At 41.1% G+C, this 19,792-nt stretch overlaps 4 protein-coding genes across 4 annotated transcripts; 3 read left to right on the top strand and 1 right to left on the bottom strand.

Annotated features, from left to right (window-relative positions):
- The first annotated feature begins 584 nt into the window (after nt 1-584).
- LOC116199910 (haloacid dehalogenase-like hydrolase domain-containing protein 3) lies at nt 585-3,424 on the top strand. The gene is made up of 9 exons (XM_031530498.1): nt 585-763; nt 883-1,002; nt 1,377-1,459; nt 1,611-1,694; nt 1,804-1,879; nt 1,991-2,063; nt 2,452-2,525; nt 2,767-2,860; nt 3,060-3,424. Exons 1-9 carry the CDS (start codon nt 613-615, stop codon nt 3,121-3,123), a joined length of 819 nt encoding a protein of 272 aa, XP_031386358.1. The 5' UTR covers nt 585-612; the 3' UTR covers nt 3,124-3,424.
- Nucleotides 3,425-4,091: 667 nt separating this feature from the next.
- On the bottom strand, nt 4,092-7,649 carry LOC116199815 (cullin-3B). The gene is made up of 2 exons (XM_031530349.1): nt 7,012-7,649; nt 4,092-6,315 (listed from the first exon to the last, which is right to left on the bottom strand). The coding sequence occupies exons 1-2, from the start codon at nt 7,173-7,175 to the stop codon at nt 4,278-4,280; spliced, it is 2,202 nt and encodes a 733-aa protein (XP_031386209.1). The 5' UTR covers nt 7,176-7,649; the 3' UTR covers nt 4,092-4,277.
- Nucleotides 7,650-12,175: 4,526 nt separating this feature from the next.
- Nucleotides 12,176-15,438, top strand: LOC116200596 (cation/H(+) antiporter 15-like). Its single transcript, XM_031531430.1, has 5 exons — nt 12,176-12,446; nt 12,544-13,313; nt 13,481-13,691; nt 13,787-14,235; nt 14,346-15,438. The coding sequence occupies exons 1-5, from the start codon at nt 12,210-12,212 to the stop codon at nt 15,082-15,084; spliced, it is 2,406 nt and encodes an 801-aa protein (XP_031387290.1). The 5' UTR covers nt 12,176-12,209; the 3' UTR covers nt 15,085-15,438.
- Nucleotides 15,439-15,546: 108 nt separating this feature from the next.
- On the top strand, nt 15,547-17,778 carry LOC116199930 (ran guanine nucleotide release factor). Its single transcript, XM_031530521.1, has 7 exons — nt 15,547-15,766; nt 15,889-15,924; nt 16,121-16,258; nt 16,418-16,504; nt 16,915-16,962; nt 17,056-17,132; nt 17,301-17,778. Exons 1-7 carry the CDS (start codon nt 15,692-15,694, stop codon nt 17,440-17,442), a joined length of 603 nt encoding a protein of 200 aa, XP_031386381.1. The 5' UTR covers nt 15,547-15,691; the 3' UTR covers nt 17,443-17,778.
- The last annotated feature ends 2,014 nt before the right edge of the window (nt 17,779-19,792 follow it).

The following is a 19,792-nucleotide window of genomic DNA, read 5'->3' as shown; positions in this document are numbered from 1 at the left end:
TCGGGCAGCAGAACACACCAGAACCAGCGCGACTATGAGCTGAGCAGAACACAGCAGACGAGCAACACTTCGGGCAGCAGAATGAGGAAGCAGAACACAGCGGCTGTCGGGCTTCTCTCCGAAAAACAACCACCAGAAAACTTGCGGCGACTGGAGGAAGAACACTACGGAATCGGAAGAAGGAAGGGTTTGCTCGATTTGGGGGAAATTCGAGCGGGAGAGCGTGAAGAAGATGAGCAGGGGCGACCAAGTTCGACCCTCACGGCGTCTAGTTGGGTTTCCGTCAGGGACTTGCAATGTTTGGAACAGAAGGACCAATTGGTCCAAAGGTTTCATACGGCCGGACCAAATAGTATAGGGAAAATCTTTCGGGGATGAAGTTGCCGTGAGCAGCATCTTTGAGGGACCAAATCGTCTATTTTGTCCTTGTCCAATATGCCCGAGCCGAAAAGTACAAGGGTTGGACGAGGGCTACATTGAAGAAGAAGATAAAGTTATCAGGAGTAAATCAAATTTAAATAAAAGATCATTGACTCCATTGCGAGGGAGATAAAATTTCAGGACTAAATGCTAATTACTGATAAAAGGTTTTCGTTCTCCCCGTCATCTTCCATGACCATGAGCTCTGAGTCTGGAAGCGCCATGGAACGTTGCTTGACGAATTGCGGCCCGGGGAGATCCCTCTTTAGAGCTGTCAACCCTCTAAGCTTTAAGCCACCCGTCTCCTCCCTCCGCCGTCCTCCTTCCATGCTCCTCCACTCAAGTCGGCATACCCTTTCTCTTGATCAATTCGACGTTGAACTTTCATAGCAAATTCTCAGTTTGAATTGGGTGAAAACGTCTGAATTTGAGCTGATCCTTTGCCTGTGGTGTGTTTCCCAGAAGCAGGGAAAGCTGCTGTTAAAAAAGCTTACGACGGTCTGCTGGTGGACGCCGGAGGGACTCTGTTGCAGCTGCAGAGACCTGTGGAAGAGACCTACGCTTCAATAGGAAGCAAGTATGGTGAGCTCACTCACTCAGTTCACCGTCCGTCGGAGGGATTTCCCACTAATATTGTGTGTTCTATATTATGTTCCAGTCATCTGGGTAGGACTAGGACATGTTCTTGATCCTTTTGCTGAGATTATAAGCTCGACGGGCAGTTCATCGGTTCGACAATCCATTCAATTTTGTCCTTGAATTTATAGGTGGAGAATAGAGGGTAGGCTCAATGGAGGTACGGGAAAAGTTATCGGAAACGCAGGCATTGTAATAAATTTGTTTGACTATAGTTTCACCATTTTGCCGTGCATACACGATCTAATGTTAGCAGATTCATCATAGACGCATTGCTTCGTTGATTTTTTTGGTTTGTTAACTTGTTGTGCTGTTCTTAGGTCTAACCGTGACTGCACCCGAGATAAAACAAGGATTTAAGAGAGCTTTTTCAGCTCCATGGCCCGAGAAACTCCGATACCAGGTCGTTCTCTCTCCATTTCAGTCATCTTGTTTATTCTAGTCTCTTGTGCTTTGTTACTTGGAATAGTGCTACCCTCTTTGTTATTCATCTAATTGGTTTTGTAAGACTCGTTAACCTTTCTCGTCTGATCTCTAGCGTATGCTTTTTTCAGGGAGATGGGAGGCCATTTTGGAAGCTTGTTGTATCTGAAGCCACTGGTTGTGAGGATGGAGACTATTTTGAGGAGGTCTATCAGGTCAATCTTTTGAAGGACTTCTTCGTAGAGTCGATATAATAATGATCGCCGGAGTAGCGTAATGGCCTAAAAAAAAAGTGAAGTTTAATCTTAAACTGTTTCCTTTCAGTACTATGCAAATGGAGATGCATGGTGTCTTCCCAATGGGACCTACGAAACCCTTGGCCTTCTTAAAGATGCCGGAGGTCATGCCTATCAAGTATTTTCCTTTATCATCTGCTGCAGAGGAAGTCAATAGAAAGCACTGTTGGTTCTTCTTGTTTGTTTCTTACTGACGCTGTTAGCTGTTCTAACAGTTAAGTTGGCTGTTGTGTCCAACTTCGACAACCGATTGAGGAAGCTATTGAAGGACTTAAATGTTGCAGATCTGTAAGCATCGATCATCTCTTGAGACTCCTTTTTTAGTTTATCAACTGAACGGGCAATGGGTTATTGTAACATCATTTGGGTGGCGAGAATAAGAGAATTGAGAAAGTGGTATATTTGTTAAGACAGTCATGCCGAGCTCATCTAAGATGCCCCAAAGAGAGCACTTTTTTCGTCTCTGTCTTTATTTAGCTACTTATCCTTTTATGTTGCGTCTCTTTAATGATTAAACGGGTTGAAAGTTGAGTATTTTGAACTGTTATTGTACCCTTTTCTGGACTCCTCCTGTGACAAGAGGGCTTTGTAATATGATTTGATGCAATGAGGAACCAAAAATCTATTATTCTCTCTTCCTGTTCCTTGGGATAGATGCAGTTGCCTTTTCTTGTAGGTTCGATGCTATCGTCATCTCCTCAGAGGTTGGATATGAAAAGCCAGATCCTGAAATATTTAAAGCTGCATCAGGTACCATTATCGTTTCGATTCATATCTTCTCGAAATATTTATAGCTGAATCTTAGATGTGCATTATGATACTGATTGCGTAGCATTGTTGTGCAAGAATTCAACATTTGATTTTCAGATTTCTATGTGGGATTTGCTTATATATTATATAACAGAAATCTAGAAAAAGCACAAACTGATTGCTCGGTAGTAGCTATATATCAGTTATTCAATCGTGCTTGCTTCTTTGTGCCATTTCCAAGATCAAATTGGGGTGGAAGCTGGCAGAATAGTCCATATTGGAGATGATCAAAAGGCTGATAAGGATGGTGCTGCTGCCATCGGAATTGATTGCTGGTGAGCCCCTTCTCCCTTAGATGGCAACTCATATGTAAATGTTTCTCGCAATTTCTTTGTTCCTTATATTGTTTACACAATGGAAACTATCCATCCACTTACCTAACCTTTTAGATGGACATTGATGCCGGGTCGCTGAAGTTGAGGTTGGGAAGAATTTTCCTTTTTATATGACTGAACGGTTTTCTTTTATGAGCAGGCTGTGGGGAATAGATGTGAAGACATTCTCGGATATAAAGAGCCGGATGCTCATTCTCGAGTAATTCACGGAATTTTGTCCCACACAATGTCATTCCTTGCTCTGTCCGTCGTGCATTTTGTATTCGAATCACAGGGATGGATCTCCTGACCTGTCTGACAGCATCGAGGAAAACTTACTGCTCAAAATCGTGGAAGATTGAACATTGTCAGCCAGTGCTGGCTCATATGCAATGTCGTTTTGATTCATTAAACACAGTTATATAAAAGGCAGAAAGTTCTGATTTCTCTCTTTATATTGCCTTTTACATCAGTAATGTAATTCAGCATGACTGGTTATATCAGACCGATGATGATGATGATGAAGATGATTTTCTTCGGGTGCCAACTAATTGTGGCAGAGATGAAATTCAATCACAAGAAAATTCCTGAAAAGCCATACGGATATCATTTGGTTGGAACTGCTAACGCAGAACAAACGCACACCGCACAATTCTGCACGATGAATGGACTATAGAGCAGATTTAAGACAAATAAAACTAAATCATATTCCATCTACATGTCTAAATACCAAACAAAGCCTGCTTAATTTGAAAAGCAGATTTCCAAATTATTAACCAACTGAAGTAAACTGACTTGTTCGTGACTGCTGCTACCTAACCTCTCGAGATTGAAAAGTCTCGAGGGATTGCTGCTAAACTTTTGGTACCTGATAGAATTTGGCTAATTATGGACCATAAAGCATTTCTTCTCGTCTCAGTTGCATTTTTCCCATCCGAGGGATGAATCTGGAGCTGTTTTGGTTGGTCTTGGGAAGAAACTTGCTAAAAGCATAGAAAATCAGGAGTGAATAAGCGTTCCACTTCTGGGATTTGTGCTGGTCGACATGTGACTTTGATTTCAATAAAGATTGCTATGTGGTAAGACGAACAAAATGGTAGTGAACTTCGTCACAACATCCTTCACTCAACTAATTGCAAGCTGGAGAAGACAAGCACATCCACGAAACAAGTATCTAAATTGCACAACTCGATTGGACGAATAGATATCGGATTATATGGCAAGACTTTAACATAGAGAAACTACGCTTGGCCAATTCAACTTAAACCAAATGGGGCTTGCAACGTTCGAAAGAACAAATCTTCCCACTTGAATAAAGTACAAACCCAGTCATGGCAGAAATGCTAACCTTCCCACAAGTAAAAAAGAAGGCAAAGCTCTATGCGAGATACCGGTACAATTTCCTATCAACATTGTCTCTCTCCAAGAAGTCCCGCTCGATGAGAGACTCGATCCTCTTCTTGATCTCTGTTGGATTTGCCAAGAATCTTGACTGCAACTGCTTCGTGACCTCAGTTATGATGTTGTTATGATCCAACACCCTCCTCGATTTCATGATTCTCACTATGGCTGCCTCAATCTGGGGCTTCCGGTCTTCCTCCACTCTCTGCCGGGTTTCCTGTTTCTCGGGTTCTGATTCTTTCTGAGCAACAACTGTCCCGATCTTGACCTTGTAGAACTTGCTCGCAAACTTATCATTGACGAAGAAAGCATCATCTTCTCCAATATCTTTACTCATTGGCTCCTTCCTGAGAACATTCTTCCCCTTCACGAGAGCGAGGGATTGTAGGCACCTCTTCAGGTCTGAAGCAGGGATCTCAGTTGCTTGCTCAATCTCCTTATAGCTGAGCCTATCGGAATTGTTGAATAGCATCAGGACACACATTTGGTAAGTGGAAACATTCAGCTCATGCTTCTGTCCTTTCCCAAATGTCGCCTTTATATCTGCAGTTCCCATATTAGTCTGCCACGATAACCTCCGACCTGTGTGGGTCCCAAGGTAATAGGCACGGAACTTCTCGCAGAGAGCAGACATTTCTGCTGGCAAATTGCATGTAACACTGGGCTGGGTAGGCCACGACCCTGTTGTCAGAACCTGTACAGTCAAGGTGGGCCCCTCACCAAGCTCAGGGTGGCTCGCATAGAATCCCTGCATAGTATCCTGAGAGGTTTTCATGTCCGTAAACATGCCCTCTAGCTTCGAGGTGAACTGATACCCGCATTCTGTCTTGAGCTTAACAATGAGACTTCTCTCTGCATCATCAGAGACAGTTTTTCCAGACAAGAGCCGTTTTGCCAAGTGCTGCTTATAGTACTTCTCAAACACATCCTTCTCTTGCAAGTAACGGAACAGCATCATCACCTTATCAAGGATAACTTCCACATCCTCCTCACTAACCCCCTTCAAGCCTTTGCGAAGCTTGTCATCAACAAACAGTGAGATGAACTCAGGAGAACGGGTATTTAAGTTAATAAAGTATTCGAAGGACGAATTCAATGCATTCTGGAACGTCTTGTCGTTATTGAATGCAAGGTTTATAATACTATCATACTTATCCTTCTCATCCAAGAGTCGTTGGACAAACTCAACAGGGTCTTTCAGCCTTTCTGGATCAGTAACCAACTGTTTACCGATTTCTCTAATATGAGAAGTCATCACTTCCCGTATAGTCAAAAGGCCGTTGGGAACCCGGCGAAATAAGCTGTACATTCTTCCCAAGTCTTCATATTTATCGTCAAGAAGCATCTTCACCAAGCCTGAGTTCTCCATGTGCACCAGGGTGGGCATGTGATTTGCAATCATCTCCTTCTCAACGACATTTGTTATCTTAGCTTCACTCTTGGCATCCAGGTAGTGCGTCACTCTGTCCATTTCTTCATTGAGCCGCCTCTCAGCTTTCTTTAGATAATCCCCACAGTCACTGCACTCGATAAATTTCTGAGACTCACCCTTGTAAAACTCGGCCGAAACCTCAAGAAATTGCTGCTCAAATTCTTCTTGGTAGACTGAAGTACCCAAGTCCATGAGCATCTTAATTATATTCCTCATAAGCCCTCGATTAATAACTTCACCAGTTCGTTCTCTAAGCACTAGTTCGAGCAGGGTATCTAAGAGGCGACTACGAATTTTGCTGGAGTAGATGACATTGTCCCTCCAGAGAATCAACCCCAGCTCGTGAACTGGTGTCTTGCGGGTACTGGGGATAAAAGTCCTGTCCATGTACATGAGGATGTCCCTGATCATCTGCAGTGCTTTGTTATGGTCATTCCACTTCCTGTTTAATTCCTCGAGAAAGAGGCCTCCCTGAGCATCTTCAATGGATTTTGAGATTTCCTTCAAGTGGGCAGTCATGGTTGAAACCAACCCGGTATATAGCTTCTCACCAAACTTGTGCAGGACCATATTGTACGCATTCCTACATCCAAGACAATAACGAAAAGCATTAGGCGGCTTCAAACCCGGCAACAGGGTCAACTAGTGAAAGTATGCAAGCTGATGCGTTCCAAGAACTCGCATGTTTTGTCCAAACCAAACAAGATATAAATGAATCCAAACATTTACAATAAGCATAAAGTACGGCGTGCGCAGCTAAATTCTTTGATAACATATTATACTTAACTCAGATATCATACAGGCTAAAATTCCGACACAGCAACAAATCATATCATCTGAAAAGAAGTCTTTCGACCCTGTCCTTGAAATCAATGCATCAGAGCGACATGAATATGGATCAAACGCACAGCTGTGCAATGAATTGCGAATCATCCACAAAAATTCACCGCAGAGCATATCTTATGATAAACACCAGAGTCTGAAAGGGCAATGAACATTTTCAAGGAAATGGGAACAAGAGTCAGAGACCCGCGTTCTTACCATATACTCAATGACAATGACCAAAAGCTACACATACAAAAACTACCCCTACTCAATCAAACTAAGCAAGACTACCACAACCAAAACCGGCCAGAACGTCTTATACAGCTTCAACGACCCGGATTGCAGCAGACAATCTCAAGAAAAGCTAAAGTTTGCGCAAGATACTGGTGCCAAGGCAAAAGAGAAGAAATTCAAGGAATCGGCGGGGCGGGGGGAAGGGGAGAATTAGGGCAACCTATAGAGCTCCTCGAAGCTGAGGCCACTAGCATTGTGGTTGTAAATCTCATGAATAGCGTGCTCGAGGATCTTCCATGTCTTGTCGGCGTATTTGGGATCCACCACCACCTTGTGCTTGAACGCCTCAATCTGGAAGTTCTTCTTCTTCTGCGGATTGCTCATGTCGTCGCCCCTCCGTCGAACCGAGGATGCCGAATCACAAAAACCCTAAAATCGTCCGAATCAACGCCTGGGGGATCAGAGATTGGCTCCCGATTGAAAACCTGACGAACCCTAATCCCGGCAAAGCGGGCCCTCTTGGAGAATCGGGTTCACGTGGTAGGGAGAAGATGAAGAGGCGGCGGTCGGAGGAGCAGAGGAAACCCACGGGAGGGGAGAAGGAAGGAAGGAAGGAAGGAAGGAAGGGAGGAGGGAGAAGGAAGAAGAAACGGAGAAATGGGGAAAGGATTTTTGGGGCTTTTTAAGAGGAGGAGGAGGAGGAGGAGGAGGAGGTGAAGAAGGATGCCATTAACGAGAGAGAGGATGGAGTTGCGAGTTTCTTCTCTGATTCTGGTACGAGTTTCGGGCGGCGAAACGTTTCTGTCGGGGTGAGATGGCCCGATGGCTATGGCGTTGCGACGTTTCGATACCAAATGGCTATGGCGCGTCCCCAGCCAATGAAGAAAACTGATAACATAGAGTTGTTCGTGGTTAATTTGGCACATCACGTATCGATCATTTAGCGGCTTTTCAGTGGACTAGTTCTCGCATTTGATTCATGCCAAAGAAACCAGGGTGCACAGTGATCATCAGGCACTCGATAAGGTAACCTGGCCATCAAGTCATTTATGTTAATGACGGAAGTTTGGTATAATTCAAGTACTTAAACCCGTGTCGAATCCTTGGAGTCTCCTTAATTTTTTTCCAGAAAAAAAAAAAAGTGTTCACTACTCCTTAACTTTTTCCAAAAAAAGAAAAAAGGTGTTCACTTGTGTTGCAGGTTTTAACACCATACATTTTTCATAGCGAGGGATCCACATAGCAATAATTAAGATAATTGTTCTTTCAACACCATGAGGTCCATGACAATGAGGAGAGCTTGATGGTGCATTTGGTTTCAGAGTTAAAGTAACTTTGATTTTGATTGTGGAAAACAACAAATGAGATGTGATTATAAATTTGACTTGGGAAACGTATATTTTTGTTGTGTAGTGTGTTGAGTTAAAGTTAAAATTAAAATTTTTGACTTGGAAAATGTGTATTTTTATTGTGTACGTATTGAGTTAAAGTTAATGTTAAAGTTAAAATTTTTTGTTTGATAATCCAAACGGGCTTTAGCTTCTGAGCTTTACAGAGGCTGTATGAATGGCATGGGTCCAAAGTCTTACCACCTACCCAAACCCTTTGGCGATCAATTCCTTGGAGTAATGAACACTTTCATGTGGAGTGGACTCATCACATTAAGCCCATGCTAGGCGCTGCTTAGGCTCTATCAGTGCCCTTCCGCATATAAGGTTTCAATTTCGATCCAAGATCATGCAAATAGAACTAAAGTTGTGATATGATAGGACTGCTACAAAAACCAAGATAAATCAAATAAATGAAAATCAAATCGAAAGTAATTCAAATATCCGAAAATATGGTTTGATTTTGGTTCGACTTTTTTTTTATCAAATGTATTTGAGTATAAATTTTCAAGGTTGAAAACTGAAAAATTTTTGACTTAACCATATCTATATATCTATACGAAAGTAAGAACATGGTGGATTCGGCAAGATGAATTTAGAACGTTTAGTTATGGAATTATATATATATATATATATATATAAATATGATGTATTATCTATATTATATTATGTATGATACATCATAAATAACATAAGTATCATATATAAACTGTAATTGATTTGTCTATGAAAAAAATTGCCAGAACTAGACATGCACTCGTCAAATTTTCAACGCATACAAGTTTATTTTAGTACTAGGTTTATGGGGTCGTGCGATGCGCGGACTTTTGGTTAGTGTATTTTTTTTTGGTGATAATTTCAGTAGCTTAATAATATCATAATTGACACTTTCACTAAATAATTGATCTTCTTTAATTAAAATGCTTCGTGCATTAATGAATACTAATAAATTACAGATATTTAAAATGGGTTAATATATATATATATATATATATAAATACAAACAAAAACATATTGCTTAAAAAAATACCTTTTGAATATGTATTGCGCTACTAGAATGGTCATAATTATTACTGCGTTAGATAAAAGAAAATTATAATATCACTATTTTTTTCAGTTAATGGTAATAATTACTGTGTTTGATAAAAGAAAGTTATAATATCACTATTTTTTCGGTTATAAGGGAAATTTATGACCTAGTATAAGAGTAGCAAAACCAAATAAAGGGGTACGCAAGACCCACTGATGTAGATTAAACCCGATACCTCATGGTTTCAAATGACGACCTGTGCCACTGCATCAAATCCCCTTCTTTAATCCCTTTGATTATATCAATTGGAGGTTTAAAAAAGAGACATCATAAGTTCATATTGTATAATGTATATTTTTTTTTTGCTAACCCGGGGTGTTCAGGTTTCGCCCGGCTAATCCCCGGGCTCTGTGAACTCTCAGCGACGCACGGAACGGGTAATCACGCTAAAGGCGCTCCGGTGGCTCCAAGGGGTTTCGAACCTGAAATCGGATGGATACTTAAGCTCCTCTTGAAGTTTATAACGTATACTATTACAAATGGGAGAAGAGAGTTAATTGGTCTTACTTTTTTATTTAACGAAATGCACTTTAAAAATAAATGCATTTATATATTTGTTAGCCATCCTCACACCACTTCTTTTACTATCACTCTTCCCCCTATTTATTCTCTCTTCTCTACAATGGTGGGGTCACAATTCTTCATCTTTTTTTTTAAAAAAAATCCCCTAAATAATCCTCCCTATTGTGGCAAAAAAAAATCATTAATTATTATTTTTGATAATTTTAAGTTAATAGTAATTTTTTAAGAAAATTACCATTGTCACAATTATATCCTAAGTTAATATTTTAACATAATACCAATTGTAACTCAATAAAAATTATATACTAAATTTAATCTTGACACCGCGCGTAGCGAGGTCAGACACTAGTATTAATAAATATAAAAATATGAAATCTTTAAATAGATTTATCTTTTCTATTTCAAATATTAAGTACTTCAAGTCATGCATTTCTAGAAATTATTTTAATTATTAATTTACATAAAAAGAGTTTTCCTTTACATATATACATATGTAGATTTAAAAAATAATATAATCACTTTTCCAAAAAAAAAAATAATATAATCACTTTTCCAATTACACTACAAATTTATAATTCTTACAATATTTTTCATATTATAAGTTTTCCGATATAAACGTAAAGTTTTATTAAAATGTTAACCTCATATAATGTGAAAAATTTATTGCAATTATTATACTAGGCAGTTGCATTCTTCATAATACCATAAGGCGTAATTTATATATAATATATAAAAGCGGAAGAGCAGAATGTGACCATTCGATTTGAGAACTTCCAACTCTTGGTTAAACGTCGTTACTGGCTCGTATCAACCCATTCAATAACTCTCAGCTCCTCGTTAAGGCGTTTCTTGATTTGTTACATTTGATGAAAATTTGATGTATCTTGATCGAGGTTCATGCATTTGACATATATTGGTATTATATTCAATGAATATTAGAAATATGTCTAGATAATTTGCATGTAGTAATATATAACTGAAAAATGGAAAAATTAAAAATTTTCTCAATAATCATAAAGAATTGCTCAAACTACGTGATATTCTTCAAGTTCAGTTTACAGAATTCTCTATAAATATGTTGAGGACATGATTTCGGACTCCGACCCGATCTAGCCCAAAAGGCTCAGCGACTCGGGCGAGAGGTAATGAAGCCCAATCCGATCATTCACGAGACATGTCTAGCCCTCCCAGCGAGGCACACTCGCGAGGGCTTATCAGTATGAGTTATAATAGGGAATTTCTCATAACTACGTGATACGCTTCCTAATATATCGAGGTATGAGATACAAAAATATATCGAATATATCGTCATGGTGGTAACATAATCTATCTCTAAATTCTCTATAAATACATGCATTTTCCATCCAGCTCAGGACCTGGGCTACCTCTCCATAAGTGCAAAGAGATACATGACCATGGAAGAGTCACTGACTGTAGAAAAGAAGGGTAAAGACTGGTCATATGAAAAGCGAAAGGATCCCTCTAGAGATGAAAGACGCTAAAAGAAACGTCCCGAACAGTTTTATGATATGTCCTAGGTTTTTTAATTTCCATAAATAATTATTCTTTTTATTCGTCTCAAAATTCTCTGATTTTCAAGAATTTTAATTCAATTTAAAATATTTTGAATATTTTTAAGGCTTTTTCGTAAGTTTCTTAATTTTCTTTGGTTTCTGTATTTTTTAAAATTTTCAAAATGTTTTCCAATTTTCTTTAAGTTTTAATTTTGTTAGTTTTCCATAATTCTTTTGAATTTTTTTTTATGAATTTTCTCTGATTTCAAGATTTTTTCTAAAATATTTTATGACGTGGCTTGCAATGAGCAATGCCATGTATGCAGCTATGGGTCCACTTTAACAGAGTTGGACGCTTGGCTATATCTGAGACAATGTGCAAAGTACAAACTCGAGGTTTTTTTCTTAAAAAAAAAATAATTTTCCCTTATTTATATATAGGCTTAGAAACTCCAATTTTCGATCCATCGAACCTCTAGACGAACCCATGAATCCGTGCACGGATGAATATGAAAACTATGGTTGAAACTAAATTTGATAATGCAATGACCTTTTCTTCTGATATTCTATTCCATTTTGTTTAGTTAGTTATTTTGTGATACCAGATTGAATCATGTGTCTGTGGAAGAACGTGAATCAAAAGAAGGTGAAGCAAGGTACTGCAAAAGGACAACGCAACGATGCTGTCTGTAACAAAACTTCCCTCCGCCACCATTTCTCCACCGTACATGGCCGTGGCGTGCTGTTCTCAACCGCAAAGAGCAACAGAATTTGACCATTTTTTTTTCCCATGGCCTTACCATTAATCTTCTCTTCTTATGCCCTGCGGATTCTCAATTTCCTCCAGTAACAATTCCATTGATCCACAGAAGTCAGAAGGAAACAGCAGGGGAAGAAGAGAACTATGGGGTCGCCAGTTGCTAGAGAGCTCTTTTCGCATAATGCAAAGGCAGGCCATAGCCAGGCCATTTGCCTGTTACATGCCCCGAAGTCGTCGAGTGGGATCTTCTTCGGGGACGACCCTCTGGACAAGATCTTCGTGCTGTTCATGGTGCAGATGATAGTGATGAGCTTGGCCTCTAGGTTGGTTTACTTACTTCTCCGGCCTCTCAAGCAGCCCAAGTTTGTATGCAACACTCTGGTACGTACGTTATACGCCATTCAAATCTCACCTGTGATCAATTAAGTTCTCTTCTTAATCCGGAATTGGCCCGAATTGGGGTGTTTTCTGTTTTCAGGCGGGGATTCTGATAAGTCCTTACATTACAGGCCGCAGGTATATCCTCCAAAAACACCCCTTCCCAAGATATGAGATCATAGTGCCCAAAGTTTATGCTTATTTTGGGATGACCTACTTCCTCTTCCTCGTCTCGGTCAAAATGGACTTGACTGTCATCCGGAAGAACATAAAGAATGCGACCATCATCGGGTTCTCGAGCATATTGGGGTCCTTCATAGTGGTGCTCGGCAGTTTGCTGGCCCTGCACCCCGAAGATATTCCCAAGGGTTTCCCTCAGTGCTTGATGGCAGTCTTCCTGTCATTGACCCGGTTCCCTAACGTGGCCTACACGTTCGATGAGCTCAACATCCTGGCCTCGGATCTGGGTCAGCTTGCCATGTCATCCTCGATGGTGAGCGAGTTCTTCTCATGGTTGTGGATCGTGATCAGGATATACTACAGGCAGACCCTGAGCATGCACTCCACCGGGGCCATCCTGTCCACCATATTCTTTATCACGTTCGTTCTCTTCGCGCTGCGACCCCTGATACAAGCGCTGGTCAAGAAAGCCCCGGAGGGGAAGCCTGTTCAGGAGGTCTTTGTCGTGATGATCCTGGTTGGGGCACTACTGGGGGCCCTGCTTTCTGACTTCATCGGCGCTCTTCAGATAGGCGTCCTCTTTATGGGTCTGGTAATTCCCAGCGGACCTCCTCTAGGATCCACTTTGATCGATAAGGCTGAGTTCATCGTCATGGAGATCATTTTCCCTATGTTCTATGTCGTTATCGGGTAAGACTGACTATAAAATCTCTTACAGACACAAGTCCAGAAATTAATTCAAGTGCTCACGTATTTATAATTATCTGCTCTTCAACTAGTTATTCTGCTGGCAATGGCATTTCTGAGATGCAGACTGATATTGCTTGATTGTCTGAACTCGTTGTTTGAGTTGACAGGGCCGAAGTGGATTTGGCCTCGGTAGGTTTGGAGGATCTGGAACAAATATTGCCAGTGGTCTTCGTGGGGCTCATAACAAAGTTCGCAGCAGGCATGGGGGCCGCATTGTTCTGCAGGCTCAAGTTACAGCACGCCATGCTGCTCGGCCTAATGTTAAACGTAAAAGGCCCTTTCGATCTATACACCTTCCTCAAGTGGCTTAGAGTAAAAGTAAGTTCGCCTAATTCATGTTCAAACGTCATTTCTGTTTTGTTCAAAGAAATTTCACCTATTAACTAGCAAGCATTTGCGATTGATTGATGCAGGAAATTGGGGGGAGACACTTCACTGTATTAGTGATATCTCAGCTGGTAATAACAGCGATAGTCGCGCCTCTGATAGACATCATGTACGGGTCGTACGTGCGAATAAATGCCGCCTCTGTTGATAAGAGTAACATGAGGGGGCTTCATGTAACACCGAGGAACCACGAGCTGAAAGTCCTATGCTGCATCTACAACGAGGAGAATGTCCCAGGCATGGTCACGCTCCTCGAGGCCATGAACCCCACCGAGACAGCCCCGCTGTCTGTGCACATTGTCCACCTCCGAGATCTCATCGGGCGAGCTACCCCGATGCTGGTCCCTTACGGGGACCAGCTCCGAAGGGTGAAATCCAAACGGTCTTCCCACATCATGCAGGCATTCGACAATTACCTCAATAACTCGAACGGCGCGATAAAAGCGAGGGCCTACAGCGTGATCGCACCCTTCAAGTAATAAGAGTTCGAGGAATTAATCACTCAGATAACTGATTTGAGACAGAGACTTTCAAATTGTTTGGCTCTATGGGTGTTAACGTGCTGTGATGTATGTCCTATAACAGGAACATGCACGAGTACATCTATCGACTCGCCCAGGACGAGCTCATCCCCCTAATCATCCTTCCGTTCCATCAGATGATGACAGACATCGACCATGCGGAAGCCACCTCTTTGCGAAACTTTAACATTAAAGTCCAGGAGCACGCCCCCTGCACGGTCGGGATACTCGTGGACAAGGCCGTCAGCGACAGCATGAGCCGCACAACGTTCCAGTACAGCATCGGGGTGATCTTTGTCTCTGGAGCCGACGACCGGGAGGCCCTGTCCCTGGCCATCCGCATGTCAGGCCACCCGATGGTCTCCATCACTGTGCTTCGGCTCGTCATCAAGAGTCAAGACATGGATAGCATCAACGTGTTAGAAAAAAGGCTCGACATCCAACTGATCGAGGAGTTTAAGCTCAATACCGTTAAGAACGAGCGCTCCACGTACCTGGAAATAGCAGTACAGGATACCGAGCAGGGATTCGCCCAGATCCGCTCTCTAAGGGGCAAGCACAATCTCATAATCGTGGGGCGTAAAAGAAAGGGGGCGATGTCGGTGTTCGACGAGCAAATGCTCAACTGGAGCGAGAATCCGGAGCTCGGGGTCATCGGTGATTATGTCTCGTCGGCAGACTTCTGTCACGGACAGACTTCGGTGTTGGTGATGCAACACTATAGTGATGATATTAAAGGGTCGGGTCGTTATATCTGCGGGGACTACGAAGGAGAATACCTCCTCCGGAGATCAGTTTGTTGATGACAAGCAACCCAAGGGCGTTGATTTGGAAGATTCATCCTGTATAGCATAGCCAGCCCAAATATTTCTAATCTGTACATAGTCTCAAATGCTAACGTTAATTAGTTCGAACTTTTATGCGACGTAATTAGACTGCCCGGTATGACCCGGGACGAGAATTAAGTTCCTTAGAATATATTTCTGATCCAATACAACCCAAAAGAGTTTCTGTTATTCGGTTAATTGAACCGAAAAATTCGAGACTTATGGTTTGATTATCTTTTTTTGAAAACAGTAATTTCCATATGGATATGATTTCGAAATACAACAAAAAAAAGAAAAAATCAAATTCACGGTTTCCGTTATAACTGTCCTTTATCAGAATCAGCTTCCAGAAAGCGCTCAATTTTTGTCCCAATTTACGATTTTGTCCCTAGTCTAGGAGAATTTCCCTTTCTACCCCCACAGATTTCTTCTCGGTTAGCGTTCTCCGGACGTGGCGCTTGGCGTTCTCCCGACGCGCGCAGCCCCGCCCGCCCTCTCCATTTAAAGCTGTCTTTATCGGTTGAGGTTAAACCTCGCGAACCTCCGCTGCGTCCTGCCCTCAGTTGTCAGTTTGATCACGAAAATGTCCGGCGATGCCGTTGCTCAGAGACCCCTGTTCGGTGGCGCCATCATGACCACATTCCCTCTGCGATTCGAGGTTCTCTTGTTCACTCCCATTGCCCCAGTTTTGACTTCTTTTGGGGAATCATCAGTCTTTGCGCTCTTCTACTGTATCTGCTTTAATCGCTTCTTGTTTTTCTTGTTCTCGGGAATTCCCAGGATGTCAGCAAGATTCGGGATGTACCCGACAATCAGGTGAGCAATTTAGTTTTCTTTTTTTAAAGTGGCCAGCGATTCTCGAATCAAGTGAATCTGTTTTCATCAATGCATAAAGAATAAGTAGCGATGATGCATTCAGCAGTCAGCAATGAGGATGATTGGCGGTTTCTTAGCATAAATGATCTAAATTTCTCTGATTCCTCGTGGTTGTTTTGTAATCTGGGTGTAAAAGGAGGTGGTTGTGGACCCTTCCCGGGATGAGAGCTTGATTTTCGAGCTGTTGGATATGAAGCATGAGTTGCCGGATGACCAGAGTGCGGCATGGTTCCTTCAGGACCTCGCGAACGAGCAAGATGCTGGGCTCGTCTCGGTATGGGACCTCCCATGCTCAAACTCTAATAGCCGTGGTGTTTGATTCATTGTGTCTTACATTAGAGTTAATCAATCAATGTTCTTTTGTAGTGCCCTGAAACCCTGATTCGATGTTTATGGTTAATCACAGTCTTTTGAACTAGAATTTTTTCTTCAGGCGATCCAGCAGTCTGCAGTACTGAATGCCCCAGGATTGACATACAGGGATATGCCTGCAGTTGTTACCACTGCAGTTGGACAAATGGTAGGGGTTCTAATTTATGATCTGTAATATCGTAAAATGACACAATGGGGTGCATAATCTGTGATTATCTGCCTCTTCTGGCTTATGCAATTCTTTTGGGATGATCTGATTTAGTTGTATTGACAAGAAGCACTGTCTTGTTGTTATAGACAGTTGCTATCTCTTTGAGTTTTCATATCTCTGCTGACTATATGATTTAAGTTGTTGCTGACAACTCGGGTTTATGGTTATGTTAGTAAATTATCTGCATGATATGCATTGTCTGAAGTAGCACCCATTTTGGTATCTTTGCTGGTCTCCGGTTATCCCTGATGTTTTAATTGTTTCTTGTTAACAAGATGCGTGAATGTTGGATGTGAACTAGGAAGGTAACACTATATGAGTAGTCTTAATGTGTGTGATTTGTATAGGCTATTTCCAAAGGTCGGCAAGGAAGGGAGGCACAAAACATTGTGAAGGTGAGTGTCTATTTATTCTTCTGATATTCTGCCAATTGCCAGGCAGTGGAATGCTCCTCTCTTTCCATGCTGAACTCAATCAACTCCTTGCAGGTCTATTTGGCGAATATCCGTCTCAGAGCGGTTGCTACTGATGTGTTAATTGTCGCATACGAGCCTCTTCTGATAAAGTGAGTATTCAGATAAGTTTGTATCTACCTCTGTTGATTCATGAACTTCTTGCGGATTTATCTACTTGCTAAGACGTGTGGATTTCTTGATGGATGGGGTTGAAGGGATGGTTTCTGAGTTTGCTTATGTTTGCTGACCCTTCTGCTGATGCTCGTCACTTTCTACAGCCCTTTGAGCGAAACTGCCGGAACAGTCGGTGCAGGTTTAGCAGTCCCAGCGGCCCAGGTAGGGATCTTGCCTATGGAGGAAGTCTTCAAGCTGGCGTACTCTAACTTCACGATCAATGACTGGAGCCTTTTCATCAATTAATCAGCAACATTCTTGGACTGGTCAGGAGAATCTAAGCAAAGTGGAAGGGCGTGTTCTTGGGTCCAGATTAAGGTGTACAGAGAATGTTAGGTTTACTTTCTATGGCTTTCTTCGTGCGTCTCTCATCTCCAACCAAAGTCGGGAAGGGTAGATAGGTTTGGCTTTCACATACCTCGTGCTTTTTGCAGCGTCGTTCCTGGATTTGGTCTGCAAGGTGATGTTCGGAATGAATGGTTACTTCACGTGTTCATGGAATGTCTAGAAAGGAATGCTTTTAGTTTGTTAAAACTCATTTGCTTTATAGTCAAGCATATATATGAGTTTATTCGTTCTCAATGTTATCGTCTAACAGCATCATCTCGTAAGCGGTTGTACTGTCGTTAAAGGGCATGAATGGCATTTGAACTACTCATGATGGGAACTCCGATTGAATCTTCAGTCATTGAATTCACTATACGTGCCTTCTTTTACGATCTTATGGGCACTCAAGATACTTCTGGTGCTACAATATTTATTTCACATAAAGACCATTATTATTTGAAAGGACATCAAATTGTTTGAAGATGGCAAAGTTCATGGGGCTATTTTATACTATGCTTTTTACCTACAAACGGGTATTATGGAAGTTGAATTCTTCTACTTAACAAATATGATTTGTGGCCGGAGCAAATTTACGTCAAAGTATTACTTTAAAGTAAAAAGATTGATTGCAACTCATGATTTCATTTCATAAGAAAAAAAGGAAAAAGAAAAGAGCATATAGGCTGGTGGTTAAGGGGGAAGTGAGGCCAGCCCATTTAACCCGACGTTTTGCAATTTTGGGCCCCAAAGGAAAATTGTGCAATTTATATGTAGGGCATGACCACGAGCTGGTTCCCTGACGTTCGACATTAGAAATACCTTACCCTACCTTTAAATGGATGCAATCCCAGCTGGCCTTTTTAATGCGATCGATCAGTCCATATACCGCCCATGGAGAACCGATACGTTGTGAGATCGAAACGATGAGCTACTCCGTCTGATGGAACTTCTCTTTCAAATAATGTTGGCTATCACTTGGTTTCGTCATATAAAGAGACTGGTAACATAAGTACTGGATCAACTGTTGTTTTTCTCGTTAGGAATCTTGACCCCGATGAATAGGTAGCAGTGCTATTCAACTTCCAAAATGAATATTTGCATGAATAGGTAGCCCATATATTATGATTAGTATAGTTTACCCCAAGAAATTAAATATTTTTTTTTCCTTTTTTTCCCACCGTGTACTCTGATATTTGAAAGTCAATAGGTCTCGATTTATTCAGTTCTAGTCGGGTCAGCATTCTAAGGAATAAAACCCTCCGAATCAAACTCGAACCTGAGACCTTTTTTAAGAATAACAAGTACTGAACCGTTATTGATAATTAAAACTTCTCCTTTGAAACCTGAGAAAAGAGGAAAAGAAAAAGGAAATATATAACCTTTTCTGGCTAATAGCAAGAGAAAGGAGGTGTAACAATCTAGCGGCACACACCGTTGCGTAAGAATTAAGAGACATTCTAGGTTCGATTTTTCCTCCAAGATTGCTGCTAACTTCTTTGTAATATGTCCTGTGGTTTCACACACATGGGGCTGGTTGATTGACAGGTTGAAAGATGATTAACAGTGCCACATTTATCAACACACACACATATAAATATAAATATAATATATATATATATGTATGTATATGTATATGTATGATTGTTGCCGACATTGGGTTGGGGATCTGTAAATAAAAGACAAGTCTCTCCGATTGACTTCGATTTTTGATGGGTTGTTTTCCAAGTCAACAGTAGTGCCCAAGTGGCTTGCAGCTCTCCGTTTATGAAAGGTGCTTCCCATCCTACTCCTACATTATTTGCATAATTTGTCCATGAGACACGACAAAATTAATTCACTATTCATCTCATATATATATATATAAAATATAATATGTATATGTATATGTATGTTGATATATGTAGAGATGTGCTCTGGATCGAGGGAGGCTGGAAAGGTAGTCACCTCTCTTAAAATTTAATACTATGAGAAAATTTACCTATATTTCAAATCCAAAAAGATCTTATTACTCCTCAAAAATCCCCTTCCCCCTCCCGATCTAAAAGTCACAGGTTGTGATCGAGTCTCCTCATACAATATTTATAAATATCTCGAGTTCAAGTCTTGATAGAGAGACGGTAAAAAATAACTCTCATAAAATATGCAAATCTAGTATAGATGATCTGTTTTGAAAACCCGTCCGTTTGATTTTACAATTCGTTTTTAACTCTATTCCATTTATCTTCAATTCAACAATACAATTATTATTATTTTCTTTTTTTTCAATTTT

The sequence above is a fragment of the Punica granatum genome, chromosome 3 (assembly GCF_007655135.1).
Source record: "Punica granatum isolate Tunisia-2019 chromosome 3, ASM765513v2, whole genome shotgun sequence".
Lineage (NCBI taxonomy): Eukaryota > Viridiplantae > Streptophyta > Magnoliopsida > Myrtales > Lythraceae > Punica > Punica granatum.
Note: the sequence above shows the minus strand (reverse complement) of the source record. Positions and strands in the feature narration are given on the sequence as shown.

Excerpts from the sequence above, each read along its gene's own strand:
- LOC116199815 (XM_031530349.1), bottom strand. The coding sequence starts at position 7,175 with ATGAGCAATCCGCAGAAGAAGAAGAACTTCCAGATTGAGGCGTTCAAG. Across the intron at positions 6,316-7,011 it reads AGCTTCGAGGAGCTCTATAG|GAATGCGTACAATATGGTCC; the intron begins GTTGCCCTAATT and ends TCTTGGATGTAG.
- LOC116199930 (XM_031530521.1), top strand. The coding sequence starts at position 15,692 with ATGTCCGGCGATGCCGTTGCTCAGAGACCCCTGTTCGGTGGCGCCATC. Across the intron at positions 16,505-16,914 it reads CCACTGCAGTTGGACAAATG|GCTATTTCCAAAGGTCGGCA; the intron begins GTAGGGGTTCTA and ends TGATTTGTATAG. Across the intron at positions 17,133-17,300 it reads TACGAGCCTCTTCTGATAAA|CCCTTTGAGCGAAACTGCCG; the intron begins GTGAGTATTCAG and ends CACTTTCTACAG.
- LOC116199910 (XM_031530498.1), top strand. The coding sequence starts at position 613 with ATGACCATGAGCTCTGAGTCTGGAAGCGCCATGGAACGTTGCTTGACG. Across the intron at positions 2,064-2,451 it reads GACTTAAATGTTGCAGATCT|GTTCGATGCTATCGTCATCT; the intron begins GTAAGCATCGAT and ends CTTTTCTTGTAG. Across the intron at positions 2,526-2,766 it reads AATATTTAAAGCTGCATCAG|ATCAAATTGGGGTGGAAGCT; the intron begins GTACCATTATCG and ends GCCATTTCCAAG.
- LOC116200596 (XM_031531430.1), top strand. The coding sequence starts at position 12,210 with ATGGGGTCGCCAGTTGCTAGAGAGCTCTTTTCGCATAATGCAAAGGCA. Across the intron at positions 12,447-12,543 it reads AGTTTGTATGCAACACTCTG|GCGGGGATTCTGATAAGTCC; the intron begins GTACGTACGTTA and ends TTCTGTTTTCAG. Across the intron at positions 13,692-13,786 it reads TCAAGTGGCTTAGAGTAAAA|GAAATTGGGGGGAGACACTT; the intron begins GTAAGTTCGCCT and ends TGATTGATGCAG.